Below are 26,500 nucleotides of genomic sequence, written 5' to 3'. Positions count from 1 at the left end.
CCCCCAGCTGACAATCCCAAATTAAGAATGTCACAACAAATAGTATCTAAGATATATACACACTTCTTCCCAACATAACTAAACAGGACCAAACATGTTCCAAAGTAAATTTTCCAATTTATTTGCACTTCAAACTTGCCATAGATAATAAGATTTTAACAAAATAGCAACATTACTGCAAAATCAGGAGAAAATATTTTTCTTACCGACGGAGCAGTCAGGACCCATCCAGTTGGGATCACAGCTACAAAGACCTGTGTCAGACAGGTAGGTACCGTGCCCACTACACTGGTCTGGACACTGGGCTCTGGGAAGCTCACAATTTATTCCACCCCACCCCGGGCTGCAGAGACATTCTCCATTCACACAGACTCCGTGGTTGGAGCACGTTGGATCTAAGCAATCAACTACAGAAGAAAACAAGAACAATGTAGAGAAAGGTAAGTTCGCACAATACGATGGCTGGAAAACATGTAGATGCGTGCTCTGAAAAGTTTTTGTCACTGTGATAAATAAAGAAAACTGACGTAGTTCTTCAAGTCATATTAACACCTGGTCTGAGAACGGAAAAGTGCAAAGTAATTTGTGTTTTACACTAGCTCCAAATAAAACGGAACAATGAAAGCTTACTGTAGGAATTCTGTAGTGAAGAAGCACAGAGATGTAAAAATATCAGTTAAATATATATAATAAGAGTTCCACACATAAGCCTTCACCTGGGGACATTTCTTCTGAAATACATTGAAGTTCCAATGACTCATGTACTACATTTAAATAGCAAAATAAAAAAAAAAATAACTGAATAAATTGCACTTTTTAAAGGATATTTTTCTTTGGAGTATCTTCATCAATACTGCCTTTACTACTATTGAAACGCTAGAGCATTGTGAGAATAACATTATGATGTCCAATTTAAGTACCTAGAAGTCAAAATATCAGTGGCTTTCAGCTTCATTTAGACTCCTAAATTATTCAGGCACTCCTGAACATTTGATTCGTGGTCCATTAGTAGCTGAGCTGTGACATCAAGAGTCCTAGTTAATTCAACCCATATTCTAATTGGCAGATAGTTCCTCTTAAAGAAATAAAGCAAAACAGATACAGATAGGGATTTCATCTTTTCTCAATCCAGAGACAAAAGAAGAAGAACGTGAAAAGAGTTACAATGGAAAATCATCCAATGAAGTTTCAGTTGCTATTTCAATCCTGATAAATAAAGGAATGTTACGAGCTGTCTTTCAAATAAACTCTATCAGTAACATCACGGTTTTCCAAACTTTTATCTTGCATTATGAATTTGTGTAAGTATACTATGCTCTACCGCAAATACCAACATAGAGGCTTTACCAACTGCCTTTTGCTGTGGAATTGAGGGCCAAGGTCAAACCCATGTCCTAAATAAAATGAATTCATCTCATGACTGGTATATATTAGCTCACAACAGAAGGACCAAGAATGATTGGCATTCTCTCTCGCAGCTCCAGGAAGATCTGAGTTTGTAATGAAAGTGATTTATCTCTCATCTTTTCCAAATTGATCCTTCTAAATTAAGGCAGAGACATTTTCACTCTACCTTATGTGAACAATACTTGATCTTTCAAATCTCAACTTTTCTATAAACACAGAGTCTTGTCAAGTTATTTTATGTAGTTGCAGAACATTTAAAGTAAGTATATAGATTAGATACAACACAGAGGATTGAGGCAAGCACATTTAGAAAAGCAATAACACGAGTTATCACAATAGTTTTGATTTTAATTCAGATTACAGCAGTACAGGAATAAATTACTATAAAATTTCTTAAAAGATTTTCATTTTAATGACGACACCAGCTATAGGGGTTTTTATTTGAGTGGTTTTTTTTTAAGATTTAATGCTTAGTTAAATGGACATGAAAATATTATAATGCAATTTCGTATTTATAGGTAAACCAAGATTGTTCTGTGGTTCAGCTCAGATGGGATTTGATAAATTCATAAGTTGTTTTAAAATTATTCATAATACTTGTCTTGAACTGCTATTCCTTCTTGGTGCCTAACAAAATTAGAAACTGTCCAAAGTTTAGAATGTGTCTTTCATACTATTTCTGTTGAACCTAACAGACACAGAGTTGTGATAAAACAATCCCACTGAATAAAGAAATAAAGAACACAAAGATTTAGGTCCATTTACTTTTAGGATGAAGGTTACTTTTTTCCCCTAAATTTAGTCTATTCTGGTTTTTTTTTTTTTTAGATGATGATATTTTAATAGAAAATTTAAAAGGGTAGTGTGTGTATAACATCATATGTGGCAGGACAGCTACCTTCAGGAGATACTGATGAGTCCTAATGTACTCGCCATGTCAGAAATGTATCATCTTCCTTCTCAAATGAAAGTACTAATGAAAGCAATGTGGAATGCATGAAAAACACCACCTTCTGCTACATAAATTAACTGTCTTTCCTCTATCCTGAATTACAGTATTCATGCAGCTGAGACTTATTTCCACAGAATAAGCCTATCAATACCCCTAAGCCCCCAATCTCCCTTGTTTTATAGAACAACACACTAACCACCTTTGTCCTTTGTTATAGACAAATACACTTTATAGCTGTTTTGTTCTATTATATGGGTAAGTAATAGCTTTCAAAGTGTAAATTGAAGAGAGTTTTTACTTTGAACTCAAATCTTGTTCTATTTTAATACATGCTCTTAGAGTTATCATCTTGGGCCAGATCCTCAGCTGCTAAAATTAGCATAACGTGATTACCTGCAATAGAACTACCCTGACTTATGCTGCAAAGGTTGTGGCCTCAAGTCTTTAGAAGGGTTTACAATGGTATTTAATAAGGATTTATAAATGGAGCTTCTTTGGTGTTTAAACAAAGGAGACCGTGCCTTAGCAAGTAAGTACATTAGACTTAGAACTCACAGCCCCTTGGCAGCTCAGATCATTAGAGCTCATTTAGTATTGGGCCCTCTGTGGATTTGACAAAAAAAGGTACTGAAAGCAATTTATATCCCTAAGGACGAAAAAGGAGGTCAAGGAGTTTTCCGAACAATATGTACCAAAAAACCCCCAAAGAGCCATGAATTACACTTACGAAGTTAAATGTCATTGAAAAATGACTCGACCATGAAAGTGACAAGAAAACCACCCTTAACTTAACTTAATTTAGCAATTTCGCCTGTCTCCCCCCAAACCAGATTGAATGAAACCTGACAAACATGCCACTTCATCTTGTGTGCAAATTTGTTAATAGAACAACAGTGTTTATGCTGCAAAAATTGGTGCATCACAAATATTGATTTTGGTGCCACTTTCATTTCAGGTAAATTGTTTGAACAATTTGACCATGACGAATATCAGAAATAAAAAGCTAATGGGAAGAAAAAAATGCTGACCCACTTGTTCTAATTCAATATCCTAGTTGGAAAACGACGAATAAATCAACCTTCGCCATTCCTTTTGGAAGCTCAAATCAATAGAGGAGATTTCATATATTACATACAAATACAGATATATTTATTTGTATCATTCTACCATTAGAATGGCAGAATTTAAATTCATGCAAAAAGTTTAAATAAGATCAGATGATTACTTGCAACTGGAGAGACACCACTTCATATTATACTCTTCTTCCCATAGCTCTTGAATTAATGTAAGAAATATGCACAGAAGAAATGGAATTTTATAGTAGAAACATGACGGTTGTTTTTTATTTATTTGTAAATTACTTTATTGACTTATTCATTGCCCAATGATGTATGCAAAAGGTTATTTTAACCTTTCTTGTCATGTTATTGGCCCCTTCCAAGTTTGCAGTCAATACCTCCTGCCTTTGTAATCCATTTATCTTTTAAGAAAAAACTTATCCTTTCAAGCACACTGTTGATTAAATAAGGTCTATCCTTTCACTTCACATAGTAATTCACCTCCCCAAAAACTCTGTTGACCGACAACGTTTTGCAGTGTTTCCAACTTTGAACGCTGTTAGCATTAACACCTTCGCAAAACGATACACACTAGCTTGTTCTATAACATTCTCTGGAGCTGGTGAGGTGTTTATTTCACCCATTTCAAACATTCACCTTAGGAGAAACTGAATTAAGAACGACAAGAGACTATTTGTCTTATAGGAGTGCTAGGGGATTCAAGATGTCTAGCCCAGATATACCACAGCCACTCTAGACAACTGAAAGAAGAGAGAGAATTCCATGCAAGCAGCTGGAAATTACAATCAAAATGAGGGAGGAACTGCTTACAAGGTAAAATTTACAGAATCAAATGAAAGAAAGGTAATTTTAGGCCATCTACCATAGTCTCTCTAATAATACGAGCATTTATATGACCACACAAAGCATGATGAAATTTATATGACTTAATTAGACTGAGCAAACAATTGCAGTTACCAGAAAGAGAGCTTCTGCATTCCTGGGGAATAGACTGATGTTGTACAGCATGCTGTCTTGTCATTCCATCTTTGATTTCGATAAGAATGCTAGCTATAGCAAAGCATTTCAGATAATTTTTGAGTATTTCCTATAATCATACACTCAGGGTGAACTGAGAACTATCAATCCTAGCAGACAAAAAGGACATCACAATTTTCTGCATATAGCTTAAAGTGTAACCCATTAAAAACAATGGAAAAACTCTACTGACTTCAGGTGAATTCTGTATTAGAGCTTTAGCAATCAGTGTTGTGAAGCTTTCCTGGAGGGAGATGACAGGAATGAACTGAACAAACACTTGCAGTGTTGGCAGTCCCACTAGTCCTAGCTTTTTTTTTTTTTTTTTTTGCTTTTAGCAAAGTAAGTTCACTCAGACTAATGCAAGATCTTGTGCAGTCCACGCCCAAAAAGTAAAACCCTTAGTGGTTAGGTCCTTATAGTTTTCTTCCCTTTGTTTCTTGATGGGAGAAACAGCTGTTTACTATAGCGTAAGATAAAAATTGATACCCGTGGTGGACAGCTCTGCATCCCACTCAGAATACTCCACAGAGACTCTTTAATCCTAAAACCATGCAGCTCCAGTCCTATCACTTTAGTCCTCAAACTGCTCCTCCTTTTGGAGGATTAATATGATATATTAATACATATCATAAAGTAGCTTGAACTATTACTGCTCTGAGGATGTGCCAAGGTATGCTGAACTCTCTATTTAGCAGTCCTCTGGGGAGCTAAATTCCCTTTTAAAACCATACTAATATATTTTAAAAAGAAAAGCAGTCCAATTTATGTTGTGCATTCTAACAGAAAACACTGTGAATAAACCCAATATCGGGCTTAATCTATGATCACATTTTGCATGGGTTATTTTGTTAAATTTGCTTATTCTTTATACACAAGGAATTGGACACTTTCAACATGAAGAGCTTTTCTGCATTCAAAGGACAGTTATCGTTTCCTTGCGCCATCTACCTTTCTTTAATTCCATGTGATTGCAGCTAACAGGAGTAATTTGTCCTACATGAAGTCTGTAAGTAACATGGATAACTAAGTCTTTCAAATTTGTTTCATCAACTTCCGTCTTAATAGTGACTGATACGTTTGCTTTGTATGGAGCTGCAGCTATACAATTTACCCCGATCCATTTTCCTCTGCTTTTCACATCTAAATTGTTCAATAAATATAATCCATAAGAAAAGATTTAACTTCACTCTTCAACAAAGGAATTATTCAGGTTTACTTGTGGCAGACGTTCTTAATACAGCAAAACAAGGTATGTAAAAGGTCAGAAGTTTTGTTTGAACTTTGATAGATCAGTAAAATTGTGATGGGCTACATTTTTACCCCTCTTTTACAATAATCTGCTACAGTAGTTTTACATTTAAGTTTTTATTCTGTTCTTTCCTTTTTTCTACCTATTGAACAAAACCCAGAAAACAAACTCACAATATAGAAAGAAAACATCCTACAGTATTACCTTCTTCACAGTTTTCTCCTTTATAGCCAACAGAACAGACACAGTTCCCTTCAACGCAGGAACCATGACCTCCACATGAGGGATCAATACACTGGCTGATGGGTACATCACATTCTGGACCTTTCCAGCCACTGTAGCATAAGCAGGTGCCTTTAGAGTATTGACCATTGCCACTGCACAGTACCGGGCAGGCAGCTGGAAAATTGAATGAAAGAAAAACAGCATACTGGGTCATACATGTATTCATGTAAAAGTGCACTAAAAATCCACTACCAAATACTTAGCCGTATATTCTAATCCATTCGTTTACTGGGGAAAGAAATCTAAGCTAATTTGTAGTAGTTCAGTTCTTCATTTCCCAAAGAAATGATATGATTGCTATTTAATAAAACAAACACATGTTGGGCATTCTGAGAATACAGCTACTATTCTTTATAGACTATTGATGATGTTTGGGATAACTAAGGAGATAATGTGAACAGATTTGAGTCTGACATTGCTCTGCTTTGTTCCTCTAGGTAACATCCAATTTTCACAGACACCAGAACACAAAACATTCAGTCCCCAGAACATTTTATTATATAGCATCTTTCTTCTTCCATAACACTTTTTTTAATATATATGCCCCAAAAATTTTTTAGACCCTTTAACTTGTTTTTTTCAGTGTAAGAATCTTGAACACGGGAATAACACAAGCTTTCATCTACAGCAAACGTACCTTGCCACCAATATCCCTGCTGAACCTTGCTTTCCCAAATCCCAGGGAGACTGCTTTTACCCTGTGTGTATTGGCAAGAAAGCACCATTAACCCTTATCCCTCCCTCTTGTATTATTAAGGGGGTAAAACACATTTTGAGCAAATATTCACTTATGCAAATGAAGCTAAGCCTATGAATAATAAAAGTAGTCAGCAGGTCTTGGATGCCAGGAATCAGATGTTGTACATATGCAGAGCAATGGAAAGAAACAAGTGGTTTATTAAAAGCCAGTTGCACACAAATGTTACACTAAGGCATATTCACACTCCTATATGCCCACGTCTCCCATGTGAACATGGCAATCTATGAACTTACATGCCTGCCAAAGACTGAATGTGTGGTCACCAGCCGGGGAAATGGAAAAAAAACCAGAGGAGTAACAGAAAATGGGAGTAATGAAGTGATTCTTTCAGAAAAGGTACACTTTTGTGCTCCTCTCTCTGATGCAGTTTGATAAAGACAGGAAAGTATTTCCCTGTCTTTTCACCCTTCAAAGTAATTAGAAACTAACAGGCAGTTTTACAGTGCCAAAAATATACTCAAAAGCTGCTATTAATCATTAAAAGGTCTTACTGTCTTCTTGCTTCTATTATCCCTTTAACCTGAATGATCAAGAAGAACCCAAGTAATTGATTTCCTACAAAGAAATGTGTAATTGTCCAGTTGTACAACTTCTCCACTCTTCAGTCCTGTAACCCTTATTAATCTTAGCTGTCCCATTGATCTGCTGCAAAAACACATTTTAGGATAGATTTTTTCAAGAATTTTCTCATCTGAAATGGAAAAAATTGATCAGAAAAAAATATATTCAGATCTGTAACGTGAGACGTTAGCTAAAATTTAGAGTGCTGAGAATTATTTCAATTAAGACTACAGGTTGATGCGCCACATGTCACATGTATAATCTTTTTTAGTCTATTTTTTCTACAGTAGAATAATAACAAAATCAGTATGCTGAAGTTTGGGGTTTTTTTGCTACTCCTCCTCTGTCTTAGGGCCATATCGTCAGTCCTTTGGTAGCAACAGAACTTCATTCTACTTCGTTCCCGGTGTTCCCTCTTACTTTGAGTCTTGTTCAATCTTCTTCTTCCTCGCTCCAAAAATGAACACATATCTGAATAAAATATAATTTCCAGCAGCAACTTTCTGATTTCAGATGTGGCCTATGTTCACAAGTGCTTTACTGAGTTCAGTGAAAGAGTTTATGCCAAGGTTCTACCAGTTTTGCTTTTTGCAGCTGGTTTCAGAATTAAGTTTACTGAATCAGCTGGATTATGTCCATACTGCACTCTACGTCAGCCTATTTTGCATCGTTTTGCACATCATCATGAAACACCCTTCCATGATACACAACACACTGACCTAGTAGCAACTTGTATGCTGTGTGAATAACTATTTCTTCTGTTTGCATAAATTACATCATGGAGTCTATCTCAGTTCCTCAGCATGCACGGCTTTTCACTGCCTAGATATGGAAACTGCTGCTACTGCAAGTCATAGAGGTGAGCCATAAAGAAAGGGATCAAACTAGGACTGCTTCCACTCTTCAGGTAGGAAGACCTGGGGATACAAACAATTCCTTTGTCCATAATTCTCCATTTCACTGCAATTAAAAGTTTTGTTTGGGTTGATGATGATACATTTTCCCAAATCACTGTAAGCACGGTTATAACTTCAGCCCTGATCTCTTGACTTGCCACAGTGTAGAGGATTTGGAGGTGAGTGATCAGAAGGCAGCTTGTCCTGAAGACCTGGAATAATCATTAGTGGCAAGTTTGTTGATGCCACCTTCCACACCCTGACATACTGTAGAGACGCTGTCACTTTTTCGGGGCCTCAACACAAAAATATCTCTCTCTGGAACAAGGCAACTCTCAGCTCCTGTATGTGGTGGTTAAGCTTGCAGTCCCTTTGTTCAAGTCCACCACAGAAGGAAGCAATATCGCTAGATGCAAATTCTCTACGTGCTTCTGAGCCACTGCAGAGACTCAACATTATCATTACTAATAGCTGCTCAATGTGGCTTCTCCAACTGCACTGGGACACGCCAGCTTATGACTTGCTTTTACCCATCAACATCCTCACCATGCTGTCGTACAGCTGCATGGAAAGAAAAGGTCCCCGGAAAGCTAAACAAATCGGTAGACAGTAGACAGTTTTTTCAGACAAATCACATTTGTTCAAGTAAGTATAAAGACAAAAAATTAGGGTTGACTTACAAACTGGTTACAAGTAAGGATTAGATTTTTTTGTTTTGTTGTGTTACAGGTCAACATGGCACTCACCACCAGAAAGAACTTCTGTTCTGCAAACCTCTCCTCTGGAGTCAAAACTCAAATAAAGGCAATCACTCAATTTGAGCAGCACAGTCCCCTGCAAGAGGGACTGAGCAGAAATTAATCGATTATTAAAATAAATTAAAAAAAAAAACAAACCCAAAAAACAACAAGCAACTTAGATGTGACGCTTCAGACCTAGCTAGATAATATTGTGCCAGCCACCTGATGTAAGATTGCTTCTCTCCTCGCCTTGCCCCTAAGTCTCATTAAGCAATAGGCAATTGTGTTCCAGCTAAAGAGATGTATACCTGCTATTTGGAACATGTCTATGGGAAGGCCATTCTTAGATCCCACTTTTGATCTGAATTTGCAGGGTTCAATTTCTGGGACACCAGAGACTGGCACAGAAGAAGAAAGATAACTAGATGGTGCTGGATCTTGGGCTAAAGAGCTCTTACAGGAGTTTTTTAGTGTTCCCTTGCTCTGCGCTATGGTGCTTCAAGAATTTAAGTAAAGATGAAAGCCATGTCACAGCTTTTCATTCCTCTTCATGCGCCTACCACATCAGAGGTCTTGCTATGGTTCATAAACATGTTCAGTCCTTCTGAAGCTTGTATATAAGCTGAACAGTAATCTGCTTTCAGTGATCTGCCGCTGCAGTATGCATTGCCAAGATGTTAGTGACACCAGAACTGACTTTGGAGAAATGAGAGAATCTGTCATTTAACCTTAGGGATGAAATGAATAGTTAAGATTAAGACACTTGCAACCTAAAGCCACAAAGTTTAATCTACAACCCTCTGCTGGGGTTATTCTACAAACTATATACCTGGAGTATCACTCTGGGAATGAGAAAAAATGACAGAGGTACTTGGTCAGATTTTGGCATGTCCAAGACTGCCATGTCACTAAGATTGCAGGGGAAACATGTAAGCAGGAATGCAAGCAAGTGTAGGTTGTAAGAACCCAGCTTGTCACTGCTGTAATAAATAGGTCTTCATTAATGTTTCTGCTGTGGGTTTATAGGCTGTCCTAAGTGAGGAACAAAGAGATAATCAAGCTGCTCTTCCATAGAAAACAAAAGCAGGCAGTATAAAAAGAGGTCTGCTAGGCTTATTTGCTAGACCGTGTTGTTGCAGGGTGAGACCCAAAACAGCCCACTCTAATTTTACATCCAGGTTGCTTCAATTAATGTGCAAAGAACTCAAGAGTCATCTGGAGTTCTTGTTATCTAGGACTGCTTATTTCCCCTATGTGACGTGGATGGCCCCTATTCCAGGACAGAATTGACTGTTCAAAGTCTGTTGAAGGAGTGTGAAGGAAGGTTGGTTTATGTAATGAAACAATCAAGTTCCATCTCATTTCTATGGACAGATAGGTTGCAGAAAGACAACGCGTATCACACACCAACACGGTCAAAAAGTGGACAGAGGTCTTCAGGAGTAGTTATGGCAACACTCAAGTAAGTTAAGCACAAGGGTATAGCTCCTGAATGAAGTTTAAATAAGCACAACAGATATTAACCCAAAATATAGTTTTGTTGATGTGATTCTGCCCTTTACCAGTATTCGAACAAAACCAGACAAAGTTCTTAACACGGGTCTCAGCTGATCAAGTTACGGCCAATGGATACTACAGACCTTTGAGTCCTGTAGGCTCCAGACATTTAACAGCAGACAAATATCCCTCTAAAAGATCTCTCTCTAAAGGTTATCTTTGGATAGGTATTTTGGAGCAATGTTAATATTCCCTGATGCATGAGGAAAGGGGGTTTGATAACAGCCTGTTACAGATGGACTAGGAGGGGAGATGGTGAGGGATAACGCCCAAATGATCTGGCATGAAAAGCCACTATTTTGTCCAGTGACTCTTAACACCTAGGTATCCCAGCTGCAGTCTGTGTACGCACTCCTTTCACCCAGCCTTATGCTATTCACCCCTCCGTACTCACCAGAGGTGGTGTTCTAGAGCATAGCAAGAAACCAGCAAAGGATATCTGAGGAGCTAAACTCTCGAGGCTGTTGCAGAACTTGGTTTAGTTACACAGCTGCTTGGTTGAGAGGCCTTCCCCTGCTACTTGAAGTTCCAAACAGGATTTGAAGGCAGAGTTCTGGCTTGGTTCCTCTTGCAGTAGAGCAAACATTATCCTGGTGCAAAGAGAGTCCTGTACCACTAGGACCTAAGCTGTCAGTTTTCTACTGCAGACTTTTTTCAGTTCCTCCTCGTAGAATAGAGAAAGCGATATACTTCTCTTCAAAGTTATTCGAATTTCTGGACACAGCAATATGCAGACTCGAAAGGTTTTTGAACTTGCCTGCAATGCTTCCCTGCCCTGGACCAGGTCACAAGCAATGCCCTTATATCGCCTTTGTTCTGCAAGCAGCTCAGTTTTACAAAATGGGAAATTTTCAAATGGGGCATAAGAAAGTTAGCTTCCTTTGTGCCATCTGTAGGCTTACTCAGAGCCCAGACAAGCTGTCAGAAGTCACCCCATATTAAGTCAAAATTTTTCAACTTAAGTACCACAGAATTTTGTGGTGAGACGCTCATGGCAGGTCAGTGAGGGGAGTCATTGGTCTGGATGGACAAAATTGCATCAAGCCTGTTGGGGTACTGTTTGAGTGAGGACCGGAATGGTGGTATCGATAATGCTTGTAAACCCTAATCTTGCATATAAAGCAGATTCTTCTTAGCACAAGTTGGTGCGCATGGAAGATGAGCTTGACTGTCTACTCACAATGTAAGCAGTAAGGAAAATTAGGACTGAGTGTTGAAGTGCAAGTTTAAGGCTGCACTAACAGAGCACTTAGACACAGTCTGAAGTGCCCTTACATCCTAAGTACTGCTAACTGTTCCATCAACAAATTTTAACAAAATTATCTGAAAAGTTCAAACTCATGGAAGAACATTCCCTTACTGAATACCTAATTAGACAAATCCATGGAATGAAAATCTACAAAGGCTACTATACACAAAGAGACATCATCTACTGTAGGAAGTCCTAACACTAGTCCTATCTCTAGAACTGGAAGAATTTACTTGAGAAACATCAAAGACAGGTACAATTTTTACTCTTCCTCAACTATTTGCTGTAGGCCACCATCAGAGCTGAAATCCTGGATAAAATGGAATTTTAGTCTGAGCCATTGCAGCTTTACTTCCATGATATAACCTCTGAACAAAGACATTCAGAAAAAAACATTCTGAAGAGACACTACTTACACTCCTAGGTAAGATACATTCAGCCCTTGCTGAACTGTACAGAACTTTGTCAGACCTAAGTGAAATAAAGATAATTTTTATCTGTAGATGTTCCTGTTTAGGAGGAGGAAGTGAGTTTCAGTCCTGAGACTTCTGCTAAAGAACACAGCTTAGAAGAAATGTGTCTGACATCATACAAAAATCCAAAACTGCACAAGGATCACCTGTTCTGTACATGTGATCACATATTTGCAAGTGCAATTGGTCTACCGTAACTCGTATGACCCAACAGTGGAGGATATGCACTAATATTAGCATGCATCGCACTTGTTGAGGTTTACACAAGGTTTGCTTGGGGTCAGATAAAAACTTGGTTCTACTTCCAAACATATGGACACATCTTGAATCTTCTCATTAAGAAGAATTTCCAAACTTTTTGAGTCTGGTTTTGCCTAAACAATTCTTCCCTATATTCATTAATGCAAGTCAGGCCAGTGTCACTAAGCTTGGGGGAAGTCATTATGTTATGTATCACAAAACAGAGTAAATGTTTTTCAAGTCTTTAATACAATCGTATTAACATTCTATAGCTGCCTCTGAAAAATCATCTGCACCTACAGATTGGGCAGTTTTGATATGCTCTTTGGACAGAGTTGCATGAATTCCTAGTTATATAAAAAATGAAATACTCACTAGCATAATAGAAATCAAGTTGTCCTTTGTTTCACTGACCACCTGGAATTCTACTGAAGACAGATGTAGGTCAAACTTCTTGCCAATGAACCCTACCAGTGGGCCTTCTGGGTGCAGTTCCTCTAGGGGATAATTAATTCAGACTCTGTAATAGCTCACACTTCCCTTTAGCAGAGATTAAACTGCTACTGCTGAGAGATTATGCATGATTTTGCCAATATATAAAGACGACTGATTACTGTTTATGACAGTCTAATCTGAAACCAATAAATGCATTCCAGGTCAGCTCCAAACTGGAGCAGAAATACAGGAAAGATCCAAAACCAATGTCATATACAACCTTCTAGTTCCAAATACCTAAAAAATACAAATAGGGTCACGTTGTACTGGCGTTTTGCTCTTTTTGGTCTTTATCTTGGTAATGCATATGTAGCATATAGTCTACAAATGCTAATTTCTCGTCAACGGATGAATCAGATTAAGACGTAAGCAGGTGAAGACGTGTTTTACTGATGCTAGAGCTGAATCCTACAACAATTGTATACCAAAGCCCTGAATAATTTTAGATGATTAACTCCAAAAGCTATAACCAGGTTCCTCCCTAGTGTCAACCTCCTAAAGTGAAGTTATACCTATTTAGATATAAACAACTTTAATTTCTAAATGGCTTAAAAATCCACAAAACCACTAAAACCAAGGGAATTGGAAACATTTGCATTTTAGAATATCACCCCAGTTATTTAAGAAGTCAATCTCTGACAACCTGATTCAAAATGTTGGCTCTTGATTTTACATTATTATTATTTTACACAAAACAGTACTGAAATATAACAAATCCTCACAAGCCTTGTTATACCAAGTGTTTGCCCAGAAGATATTTCTAAAAATTAGGAGTATGAGTATTCTTATTTGTAGTTTAAAAATACAGTTGTTTTGCCTGACAACACATTTCACGTTTAAACCTATTTTAATCAGCTGGATGCACATTTTCACTACTTGTCTTCATGCCTATTAGTTTTAACTGGAGTTCATTTATGGATATGAAAATCTGAAATAATTTCTAAGACCACTCCATGGTTGACGCTGTTTCACTTTTACTAGTTTATGCTATTTTTATGCTACTTTCCTGGTAAGAAGTTGCCTCACCCCCCTAGCAAACTTAGCCCCGAGAAAATAATTCTGGAATGGGAGATTGAATTAATTGAGTGCCATTTTCTCTCATCTGTTCTTTACACCTCACATACATGATATTTGCGTGGTCTGGAAGAATGGTGTTTGACTAGATTGCCTAACTTCCATTAGGCTGAAACGTTCTTAAGAACAGTGACAATTGGGAAGATCTAGAACATCTTTTAGGTTGCTCGAAGACCTTGTGCTCTTCCAAGCAGAAGTCATTTTGTAGAAATTCACCCAGAAGCAGAAGAATGAACAACTATGAATAACGGTTACTGGCATTATATGCTTTATTAGTTAGTTCGTGAAACTGTTTACTTTGACCGCAGAACACGCAAATAATTTAAATGATTTAACAGTAGTGTCAAGCTATGCTTGCAGGCATCAAGTCAGTATTAAGATAAAATGTAGAGCCCTTCATAGTAGTCATGCTCTGCAATCCTTACTTCAGTTGCCCAAACCTGAGCCTTACCAAGCTCCCTTGTCTAGCTCTGTCAAACTGCACATTAGTAAGCAAGAAAGAGATTCACAGAAGAATTTCCAGAAGGACGAAAAACCCATCAGGTGTGTCAAATCTCTGACATTCAGAAACCATTTGGGGAAAGCAGCACACGCTGACTTAAGCACTAAAGTATGGATGCTTTAATTAATCCGGGGTGAATTTAATTGCTTTAGTTAAGTGGAAATCGGGTTAAAAATGATGCAGAGCATTCTGGGGTGTGTTAAAAACATGACATATGAGTTGGATGAATCGATAAATTAAAAGCGCACAGATGTTTTAATTAAACCCAGGAAAGTTAACGAAGATCACTAGAGACTTTTAAGCCTATGATTAATTCAATTCATTTAAAATACCTGTAGAGATATGGGGATGCTTCCATTTTGGGAGTTACAGAAGTTCTCAATCGATAAGTACTTAAGCTGTTCTACAAAAAAAATGGCAGGATTTTTATAGAAGTGACTGAACAGCATTAATTGCATAATGAATATTTACATCCTTTTGAACACTCAGCAAACTTTTGCTTTGGCCAAAATTTATCAAAAGGGTCATAGTTTTTCTCACTGCCTTCAGTGTGACCTTAACTGTCAAAAATACAACACTTGCTGTTCCCTCCCCTACCATTCCACAAATTATCTATTTCCATTACATAACTGTTTTGCTTACAACTATTACAAAATATCTATGTAAGAAATATGAATATGTCTTCCCACACTATCTAGCAGCAATTTTCAGAACCACAGCAAATTCGTAAACTGATCTCTTTGGGGTTGGTCACTTGGTACAAGAAATTTTTGCTTCATGAATAGAACCTTATAATATTTTTAATAACAATAACAATGCAGTCTGTAAGAAGAGGGAAAATAAAAATTAAGCAAATGTCAGATACATTGGAACTAATTTAGTGGTGGATTGAAAGGGCTGAAGCCCCATTACTGCTAGCGGGAAGATGAGCTTAGACAATCTAGCTAGCCATCAACAAAGATCTAAGTCTTAGAACTCTAAAGATACTGGAGTCCTGAGGGGGGAAAGAAAAAAGGCCACTCTACTGTTTCACTGGAAAAGCCACAGCTGAACTTAAAAAAGATTTTCAGGTGGTATAAAACAAACTCCAAATTGGAGACAGAGAGAAAAGAGGACATTTGAGTTCAGCTAGACACCTGAAAAACTCAGCTACCTGTGTCAGGGTTCAAGTGTCTTGAGGATTTTCTCTTGACAGTACATTCTGGATTCAACACTTTGTCAGCCTGTTCGTTCCCCCTCCACTACTGCAGAAGCTCTGCAACTATCACTATCTAGATTAAGGGAAAGATTGTAGTTCTCCATGCAGTACACTAAGATGATTTGCAAAATGGTAGACTGATTTGCAACCAATCCAGTTAGGGTCCTCCCTACATCATTGAAGAGCAGCACAGTTCAATTTCTTTTACATACGCATCAGGGCATTCAAGGAAATCGAAGCTACCCTGCACTGGTTCTGGTTTACGACAAGAGAATGCGACTGATCAGTTTGCCATATATTTTGTGCCTTTGAAAATAAAGGCAAAAAAAAAAAAAAAGGAAAAAAAAAAAGAGGGGAGAACTCTTTTCAACTCTCTGCATGATACATGGGATTGGAGGAAAATGTAGTTGGTGGATACAAATGTCCTGAAAACATTGCCTTGCAATCTAAAACTCTTTTTCTGTGGGAACTAGTAACACAGAATCAGAGCTGTGAAATTCCCGCTTTAGATATAAGCAGTGAAGTTGATGCAACTACAAGAACATGCAGAGAAATAAATTTTACTTTCTACCAACAGATGGAAATAAACAGATGTTGAAATCGACTACTGTCAAAGACAAGCACGTAGATCTTCATTTGTATGTCTTGATAACTTCATCACCAGAAAAACTGAGGAGTAAGGGAAAACTAAACTATTTCAGAGGTTGCAGTAGCTATCTCCATGGAAAGAGCCAGTGAAGAATCAAAGAGATGATGCTTCAAGCTCACAGAAAGCAGCAGTAAGGACAAACACCAGAATTATCCTTCCAAACATACATATTGTGTTTCGTAACAGAGAAGCACTAACAGCATGAAGTCATTTATGCATCTAGAAAAAGAAATGAAAAAGTGAAACATTTCTTCCCATGTTTTTGGTACGATTGTACACCATTCCCAGTGAATGGTGTAAAAGCTATTACTTCTCTGGTAATGGTTTAGCTCTGGCTAAATAGCAGTGCAGTAGACGTAGGATGGCACCCACAGGCTGCAGTATTCAGGGCATTTAAAACCCAGACTGCTTTGCTCTCATTTGCCTTATTCCATTTACCAGAAAAGATTTAAATCATAACATGATTAATTGCACAGTTCCACGTTAGCTGCAGATACTTAAATATTTTTCTACATTCGAATTAGAAACACTTTGTTTGAGAAAGTGAAATGGGATGACAGCTAACAATTTAATCTCCCCCAAACAGGGTCTAAATATAGGAAAAGATCTAAATTACAAGTTCAAATCTAGACATAATGCAGATATGAAAAAAACTCATGGATGCTGAAATCTGAAGCTGTGATTCAGGGCTGTTTCTGTTATTCAGGGATGGCAAATGTCTAAGAATCTCTTCACAGCTGTATTTCTGTAACGTGATTTACAATACTACTTAATCAGAGTTGCTTCAATGACATTTACCGTCATCGCAAGGACTCCAAGATGTTCCCAACACAACTGCAAAGACAAACTCTTAGAACTTAATGAAATAAACAAATACCAGTACAAGTCCATGGAGACAATGCAATCTAAAACCAAAATGTAGATTGCGACACAATTAAATAAGCTAACCAATTAAACACAAAAACAAATTACAAAGCATACATCACAGTGAGCACAATTCAGCTCAGAGCAGCATAGGTAGAGCAGAGAGCCACCAATGGAAGTATTATAAGATTGGAAGAAAGATTTTTGGCTTGCCAGAAACTAAGCTGCACAATGGTTTGCATCCTGCATGTATTTGTATGCACGTCCACCTCCTTGCTGCACTGGGAACCTTTTGAAATATTCTATTTATTGGAATGCCATTGAAACAGAAAATATTTGTGCAAATAGATATGCTGTTGCTGCACATGTATAAGAAGGGAAGAAAGATAAAGTGAAGTAACTGGTAATAGAAAGGGCTTCGAAAGCAGCTGTGAGAGATCAAATGAATGTACCCTGCTTCTAATAAGTCTGAAAATATTACTCTAATGCTGTTGCAGAAAAATCCATTAATAAGATTTTACTGTGTTTCCATATACTTTCCATCTTGGACATAAGCAAAGCAAACTTCCTTATCACACTAAGCCAACCAAACTCGATTCCAGTTTGTGGGCCTCAGGTGCAGTACTGCCTGGGGCTCTGCCTTTGGGCTCTGAATTTCTACAGGTTGGGTAATGAGGGATCAGATGAAGATGCACTGGTGTTCACTGAAACCAGCAACTCATAATTACTCACCTGCCCACTTCTCTTTACCTATCATGGTTTGTCCAGCAGTGGCATTAGCAACTTTTCGCAGTTATTTCCTTCCTCCTTCATTACTGAATTCCTCAGCGTTTCCCATTTTTTTCTTAATCCTTTTAGCTTTGTCTTCAAAATTTTCTCCTACAGAAATAAGTCTACCATCTTAACTGCACCACTATTCTGCAAGCTCTTTGGGAAAAGGAGTCATACATAATTTCAAGTTCATACGCTGCAACATGAATTTAGAAACATATGAAAGGGCAATGCAATACACAGGCACAAAGTTGGCTGCATGTTTACTGGCGGTTTAATATAGAAAACAAATGCTAGTTAAGGTGCTACACTCGATGCAAGTACTGGGTAAATTTAACAACATTAAATAAATATCTTAAAAATTTTTAAAGCATTTTTGCTGCCCTGTAAAGGCAAAACTGTAACAAACAGGAGGAAGGACGTGCTTCTAAACAACAGGAGCATCCCCGCTTGAAATTATTAAGGACAAGCTCTCCTGTAGATAAATTCTTTATAACCCTGAATTCAATGCTGGAATCAGCAGAAGCCTTAAGAGCTTTAAGAACAATGAGAAGTTAATATTTTGCTTGTTGAAATCCGTATTTTTAAAGTCTGTTTTCTCAAATATTCCCAATGCTGAAAGTAGCTCCTGGGTCCTATTTCAACTTTGTAAATATTCCCTTACAAAAAACGCAAAGGATATAAACCACCAATTTCTAGCCCGGCACAGGCTAGGGAGTCCTCTGTCACCATTCTGTCACTAACCGCACATGCCTTGCAAATGTCTGCTAATCCTCACATTTAATCTACAATGTACTATAATGACAGGTACATGTTTTTAAAGAGTAATGAAATGTTAAGATGCCAAATGACTTGTGTTGTAACAAGGTATCTGTTGTAGAATTCAGGAGTCCAGACTCTCCAGTCCCCTCTTTTTACCTCTAATCTCCAACAGAGTTCATGAGGATTGATGAGGAAAGCTGCAGACTAGAGACGATGGTTCCTGTATTCGCTCTACTGACTCTGTGCCCTGAGCCCCTTTCGGAGCCATGACCACTAACAATCAGAAAGAATTCAGCCTGTGACCCCTTCAGTTCTGGGCTCCTGTTTAAATTGCCAATTAGAAAGAGTTAGAGTGGTGGATTTTGTGTTGGCTCTACTTGCCTACCTGACACTGGCTCAAAGCTACTATCTCATTTCATGCAGCCAAGCTAGCAGCTGATACACGGCAATGACTGTCAATCATTGTCAAAATAGGTTACATGTCCATTTATTTACTCTGTAATTATTTTGGGCACAGCTGATGGCGCAAAACCCTTTTCAGAGTATACTGCAGTTCAGTAAAACTGAGGGCAGATAGGCAAGCAATGTCCTGTACAGAGAACTCACTGGAAAGCAAGTGAGGACATGATCAGTTTGCCAGAAATGAGAAACGTCTGCTAATAAAACACGAGACTGGGAAAACAAGAAGAAAATCTATAACAAAGGCATTTTAAGGTACTGAGTCAGAGAGGTGGGAACTGCTGGAAAGGAACATTGCCAAAGACAGCCTTGTCTGTTCAAGTATCAAAATGATGCTTCCACCAACTGTGTGAGAAGATTTGAGTGACAAGCCAGGGCTGCGCTGCTGCTGCAGCACATACACAAGTTGGTACACATACACACACAAACACACAAAACCCCAAACCAAACCCACCCAGAAAGAGATACGAAGAGAGAAGCTGAACATGCTGAATTTTGTCAACTGCAAGAAAGGATGAGAGAGATGTGTGGGTGACAAGTCATGAATGCGGTATTTCCAATGAAAAGCACACTTTTTTTTTTTTAATGAGAACGGTGTAAGTGATGAGACATGCTATGATTAGGAACACATAAAATGCGTGCCAATGAAGTTGGTATTTCTCTAATTTCTGTTTTCTCTCTAACCCACTACTTCTCAGCCCTCCCCTGCATTCTTGCTCTGTCACAGTGGACGATACCATCGTTCTACCTGTCTTTATGGTTCATAATCTAGATGTTATTTTTGACTCATCTGTTTCCTTGCCTCACATTCAGGCTTTGACAAAGCCTTACAGATTTGTTCTGCGTTGCATCTCTTTGTCAGAATTCTTGCCTTAGCTTTCAGGAAATAAAATCTACATTAGATCAACACCTTTTTCTCCAGTGTTGATAAATTCAGTCTTCTTCAGTCGTGCCCGTGTGCAACAGTGCTGCAAAAATCATGCTGTTAATCTAACCTTCAGCTGTGTGGCTCTTCTTTCCCAGTCCTGTTTCAGGTCCTTTCCTCTTATCACATAGAACATGAACTTCATGCTCCAACTTCATTTACAGACCCGCTTTCTGACATTTACAGACCCGATTCTGACTTCAACCTCTCTCTGATTTACAATGCTTTTGAAAGTCAAATCTAAAAAGAGCTTTTCTGAGCTCCTTCCTATGCTCTGTCTCCTTTGGAGGCTCCATTTGCCCTCCGTTGTCCACATGATGTTATCTACCTGCCCCATCATCCCTCTTTAAAACTGCCTTTTACTACAGTGTTCCCCAAAACTGACAAGAGTCACACTCCGTATCACATTTTTTCCTTATATCTCCAGATCTGTCAATTGGTTCCCATTCATTTCCTTGCAGTTTGTATTGACATGGTAAATTCCTGGAGGTAGGCACTGTTCTTATTTATTTGTTTTGCTTGTGAAGCACTAACCACAATAGATTAGCTTTAACAAGTACTATTGCTCCTGATAATCTCTTTATAATGCCATAAAAACGGTGGTTTTCCCATACTATTGTTCCTCTCCCGCTCTTTTCTCTGCCAAACCAATCTGCTTTGGGTAGCATCATGTTTAATCCAACCTACCTCACTTGTCCGATCTATAACCTGTTATTGCACAAATTTGCAGTGAGTCACTTGAATAGCACAAGACACACAGAAGACCCAAAGTGCTGCCTCACCACGGGTCCCATCTCTTCTGCAGGCTACGAACATGTGCAGGACAGGCAAAGGAGAAAGGCTATTCAGTATCACCTCTCACCCCTCCCTTCAAAGTCCAGTGAGCTTCTCTCTGCTTGCACTATTTTCAGTTCCTAAGATTTCTAGCCAAGTTATGAAGGCAAATACTTTTTTCCTTACTCACATAGAGGAAATACTAACTCGTAGACATTACCAGCATATGCCGGACACCTTTCATTCATGTTGGCCACGTGCTCAACAGCAATGACCAAGTACTGAATTATTCAGCAAGATGCACTCCAAAATTCATGTTTTCCCCACTGCAATCACTCCCAGAACCTCTTATGCCACTGCGAGCATTCTGGACATGGCACTAGGAGAATAGTTTCAAGCAGAGTATTCAATGGATGAAAAAACATTACTTTATGCACTATTGCCCAAGCACTAAGCCTCTGAATAACCTCAGAGCAAGAAGAGTCCCAAACAACCGAAATTTGAGTAACAACTGAGAAAAAGGCAAGAGTTGCTACTTCTAGCAATTATACCTTACTTACCTAATAATTGACAGTTTTTTACATTTTTATACAGATTAACAGTACACATATAACAAAGAAAATGGCAGTGGTAGGAACTCTTATTATGGTGTGGGCAGTCATCAGAAACAGCAAATCCATTAGAACAGATTTAAAAAGACATAGACTACACTTTACAGCTTAGTAACTATTTCAAACTAAACAGATGTCGCAAAAGAAATAAAAAGAAATTTAAAAAAACCTACCCTTCTTTTTATACTTATTAAAGTGGCGCCGTCCTTTGCCAGTAAGCCAAAAACAAACAGAATGAAAATAAAATAATGAAAAACCCGCACAAGGAGAACAGGAAAAGAAACTGCGAATAACATAAATCTGAATCATTAGCGTTCTTAAAATCAGATTAAAAAGTCAACTGATCAAACATGGTACAAATTCCTGGTTTAAAAAATCCAAAAGCCTTCAAACCATTTAGATTAAAATATTAAACATTTCTTATTACATTGCATAATCAACTAAAAGTATCTGCTAAATGGCAGCTTCATGGCAGCTGACATGAGCTACTCGACTCAATTTTTTTCCTTCTTTTACAAATTGGATACCATCTCTTAACAGGCTATGCTCATCATGTCAATGCAGAAATCCCACGTGATGGTACATTGTTTCACCTTTTCAGATCAGCTAAATATGCTTATGATGCAAATCCTAGTCTTTTAAAATGCAAAAATTAAAGGAGGCTCTGAGTACATTTGCAAAACAGTATATGACAGTGTCTTCAGAAGTATTTTTGTTAAAGGAATGGACAAGTTGCATGCCCTTCAAATATATCATGAGATGAAACGAAATTACGGCCAACTCTGAGTCGCTTCTAGGAACCCAGCTCATTGTAACACTGAGCTCTACAAATGGCGAAAAGCAAGACACGACGAAGGATGCCTGCTTGCAGATTTACCACAGAACTTGGAGTTGAAAGACCAAACTATTATCAGACATTAACAGTGGGTACACCAAGAAAGAAAGACATCTTGATATACTTGGGTGGTTACGTCATAGAGGTTACAGAAAAATAGAGATGAATATAAAAAAAGTGACAACACACCAAAATAACATAATCATAGCTGCATGACTGATTCTTAAATCGGTCCTTGGCCATAGCATTGCTTCTTATCAATAACTCCTACAGATAATTGTGGGCAGAAGGTTACTCACAGTGCAGTTCAATTTACAGCAAACCTTCCTCTGGCTTGAACTATACACATTTTCTTTATCAGGATACATCTCCACCCACTGAATTATCTTTTGATTATCAGACTTTCTTTTTCTTTATAGGCCGTATTTTATCCACATGAGATTAAAATGTATCACTACCTTCTTTGTGTGTTAGAGGGAATCCTTAATTAGGTTAAACTCCAAATGATTTCAAAGGGAATCTTGCTTGAGCAAGGATGGAGTAAATCTGTTGATATTAGCTACCTGAGAATAAGTTATTTCCACGGAATAAGGGTGAGAAACAACACCCCCCACCCCCCCCATTATTTGGCAAGAGCATTTGAGAGGGTGAAATTTCCTCCACTTCAATCAGGGTATGAAAGTGCATTTCAGCCTGTGGGTTGGGCCAAAAGTTCTTCTCTTTCCAATAATTTTCATGGTATTTCCCTGGAGCTAATGGATCTTGAGATGAACCCGTGCTGCCTCTCACAGATTTCCTTCTTTTTTCTCTTTTAGAACTACACGGATAGAGTAAAGTAACAGAGGGAGTACCTGTGCACTGTCTGCAAACAGTTTGCAGATGACTCCTCTCAAGATTCACTGCCTCCAATGCCCTCAAGATCAGCCCTGTGACTTAGGATTCATTGGCATAAAGGACCATGCTTCCTATCTATCAAACTCGGGTTTCACCCAATGTGACGCTCTTAGACTGCCGTGTTATTGCATGAATCAAGTTCTAAAAGCCATCTGAGGAGCTTGTTCGCATTTTCTCCACATTTCTCTATTTGAGTCTTGCCTCATTTTACAGTGGAGAACTGAGACACTGAAAGACGTGTTGCTAGGGAAATAATAATAAAAAAAACCCAGAGGGGAAGAAAATCATTATCCTTCCATACTTGTGACAGCTTAAATATAAATTTAACGTTACGGTAACTGTGTATTAAACATGTGTCCATACATACAATATGCTGGAAAAGATTTAACTCTCTGTCTCATTTTACTGTGTTTTACCATGCATACAATCCCAATTTTGATGTCTGTCTTCTGAAACTGCTCTCACATATAATCAGCATTCAAGTAAGCAGAAAAAGCTGTGGACATGACAACAGGCATGACAGTGCCTGTGAAATGGGCGAGACGTGTAGCCCTTACACCCTAACTCAGCCGCACACTTCGGGGTATGTCTCATAGTATAAAGGCGTGCAGCTACGTGCTCGCACCGCAACACGACAATTCTGTCAACACACCCGTTTTGTCATTTTATGTAGTTTTTCAAGCTTCTTTGTTCTTTAGAAATACCATGATGTCTGACAAGAGAACAGTAAAAGAGTTGAAAGAAGCTTCCAAGAAACCATTTCTGCTTTTCAGGGGAAAGAGACATCACAGAAAGGACAAAGCAGGAAGCCGAGGGAAGGTACTGAGGGGTAGGAGAAGCCTGACAGACACAGTTTGACAAGTACCCTGTAAAAAAGCTGTTTATCTGACATAGCCTGAATGAAGTGTTTTCTAGCATTAACATAGAATACAGCGTTACACAGAGGTTCAGTGTACAATGCAGGATTGCTCCACAACTCAAAATGCAAATGAGGTGATTTAATGGCCACGTACGTGTGAAGAGCGGCAGTGAAGCACACAGTCACCGCATGCATACCTTCACAGGTTAACACCACAAAAATGCATATAGCTGTCAATGTGTATTTACAGCACACATTATCACACCATTTACTTTGTAATATGCAGAGATCTCCTCCATATATTTGCCATGTGTCTTAACTTCTCAGGTAATCAAGCAATATGCACGCTGTATTTGAAGCACTTTCTAAAATGAGTACTGAATGAGCACTGAAATAACATCATTAGCTTTCCAAGGCCCTTGGGGTCTTTCTTTTTGTACTGGGGCCCCTCCAAGAGCCAAATACACAGACACAAAATGGAAATGACTCTCTCCAGTGTGGCTATAACAGCTATTTAAGGAGTGTTTCATAGACACACACGGGTATGCTGGATGCCACCCTGCTACACCAGGGAAAGAGGTGGGGCACAACAAACTGTCCTCAGGACTGGATCAGGAGTCTAAGAAGAAATGAGCACATTCCTAAGGTCCTTCAAAGCATTTCAAAAAGCTTTCAAACACCAGGCTTTCCCCCTTTGAACACTAACAGCCCTATCCCTGTGGAAAACAACGGTAGGCACGTGATATTGATAGTGTGCCTAAACCTCACACAAACGAAGAAGGAAGCAAACTGTAAAATGTTATGACTGTGCTCAGGAACAACGGGGAATACAACTAAGTCATTGATTTAGACAACATACATGCTACTAGCTGTATAAACTAAAGAGGCCCTCCTTTATGAATCTTTTCCCTATGGCAGCTATTCCAAACTCACAGAAAAACTTAGTAAACACATACTGCCAATCCATAGTTGTCTTACATTTCTGTTTAGTCCTTGATAATCATGCATCTTCCAGTTTTAGTTGTTAAAATTTATAATCGACACTTAAGAAAAGGTTTATTTTAAGACTTTATCAAGTCCTACTTATTTCCCTAAAAAAGATAAACTTCCTTCAGTCAAAGAGTAGTTGTATAAGCAAGAAAGATGCTATGAACTAGAAGTAAGGCTCAGCCAAGCCAGAATATACATTACATGCTATTGATGATGATAATCAGTCTTCTGTTGCAGACCAATTAATGATTATCAGAAGGCATTGATGAGAATTCACCCATTTTCACAGAAAATAAATCTTTTCTGCCACTTCTGTCTACTACCTTTGACACAAAAAAACTTGTAGCTATGCAAGCTCCTCAGCAATGTAGCAATACTTCCACCTGATCATATTTAACTAAGAGATCAAAGAAAAAAAAACGCATATGGATCTCTTTGAATCTAGCTCGGAGCCATGCTAACTAGCAGGCACTGTAGATCCATACATCACACACTGTGGTTATTTGTAAACATAGGGAAAATGATACCTTTAGCACAATCTGCTCCATGAAATCCTGGAAAACAGTGGCAGACACCGGATACACACTCTCCATTCCCATGACAATTACGTGGGCAGTCTTGCACTGAATCTGAAATACAAGCATCACGGGCACATTAGTTGGTTCCTATTTAGGCTACAAATCCTTTGCTTAATTTTTCTTGAGTTTATTTTGTCTTCAATACTTAGAAGAACAATCCCTAATAATATTAACACCACAAAGTTCAGGTGAAGCAGAAAGGTTCTATGGCAGCATGAGTAAGTGTAGAGATCTATTGAGATACTAAAGTCACATATTAAGTCTCCAAGCACCATTAGAACTCAAAGTCTTCTGATAGTGCTCAAGTCCTCTGTTAGAACAGGTAGGCAGGACTCCCTCTTAAGACCTCTACAGCGATGTGTGAATTCATATTTATGTAGCAAACATAATGCTTCATCAGGAAAATTGACAATCTGCCTTTTGCAATGAGACTTTGATCTTGCAAAACCACTTTTCCTCGTGAAACTGATTATCCCGAAGAGTGTATCTTCTTTTCCTTCTACAGTCATTTAAAGCCTCATTAATTAAGCTGACAGAAATATCTGCTGAACATGACAAAGAGGAGCTCTGTTGCTCCAGCAAATATTCTTTACCCTAAAAAAAAAAAAAAAAATCAACAAAAATGGTGCAAGTAGCTATGCAAGAGGATGAAGAAGAGGTCTGCAAAAACAGAGGACAACGTTTAACATTAGAGTTTAAGGGACTGACTGAAGTGTTGATGACTTCAATAATCTGAGAAGAGTAAGCACACCAGCCTGATGATAAAATATCAGTTGTACCAAAGAACTAAAT

General features: G+C 38.2%; 1 protein-coding gene across 6 annotated transcripts in view; it reads right to left on the bottom strand.

Annotated features, from left to right (window-relative positions):
* Positions 1-26,500, bottom strand: part of TENM2 (teneurin transmembrane protein 2) — a 534,344-nt gene that overhangs the window by 83,386 nt on the left and 424,458 nt on the right. For 5 of the 6 annotated variants that reach the window (XM_059825281.1, XM_059825283.1, XM_059825284.1 and 2 more), the window contains 3 exons: positions 25,658-25,759; positions 5,912-6,106; positions 207-407 (listed from right to left, as the gene is read on the bottom strand). In XM_059825281.1, coding sequence (XP_059681264.1) covers positions 207-407; positions 5,912-6,106; positions 25,658-25,759 — 498 coding nt within the window. Of the gene's footprint in view, positions 1-206; positions 408-5,911; positions 6,107-21,725; positions 21,759-25,657; positions 25,760-26,500 lie in introns of all 6 variants that reach the window. The other variant, XM_059825282.1, reaches the window with a different exon arrangement.

The sequence above is a fragment of the Gavia stellata genome, chromosome 16 (assembly GCF_030936135.1).
Source record: "Gavia stellata isolate bGavSte3 chromosome 16, bGavSte3.hap2, whole genome shotgun sequence".
In the NCBI taxonomy this organism is placed as follows: Eukaryota; Metazoa; Chordata; class Aves; order Gaviiformes; family Gaviidae; genus Gavia; species Gavia stellata.
The sequence above is the reverse complement of the archived record's forward strand: the minus strand, read 5'-3'. Positions and strand labels throughout refer to the sequence as shown.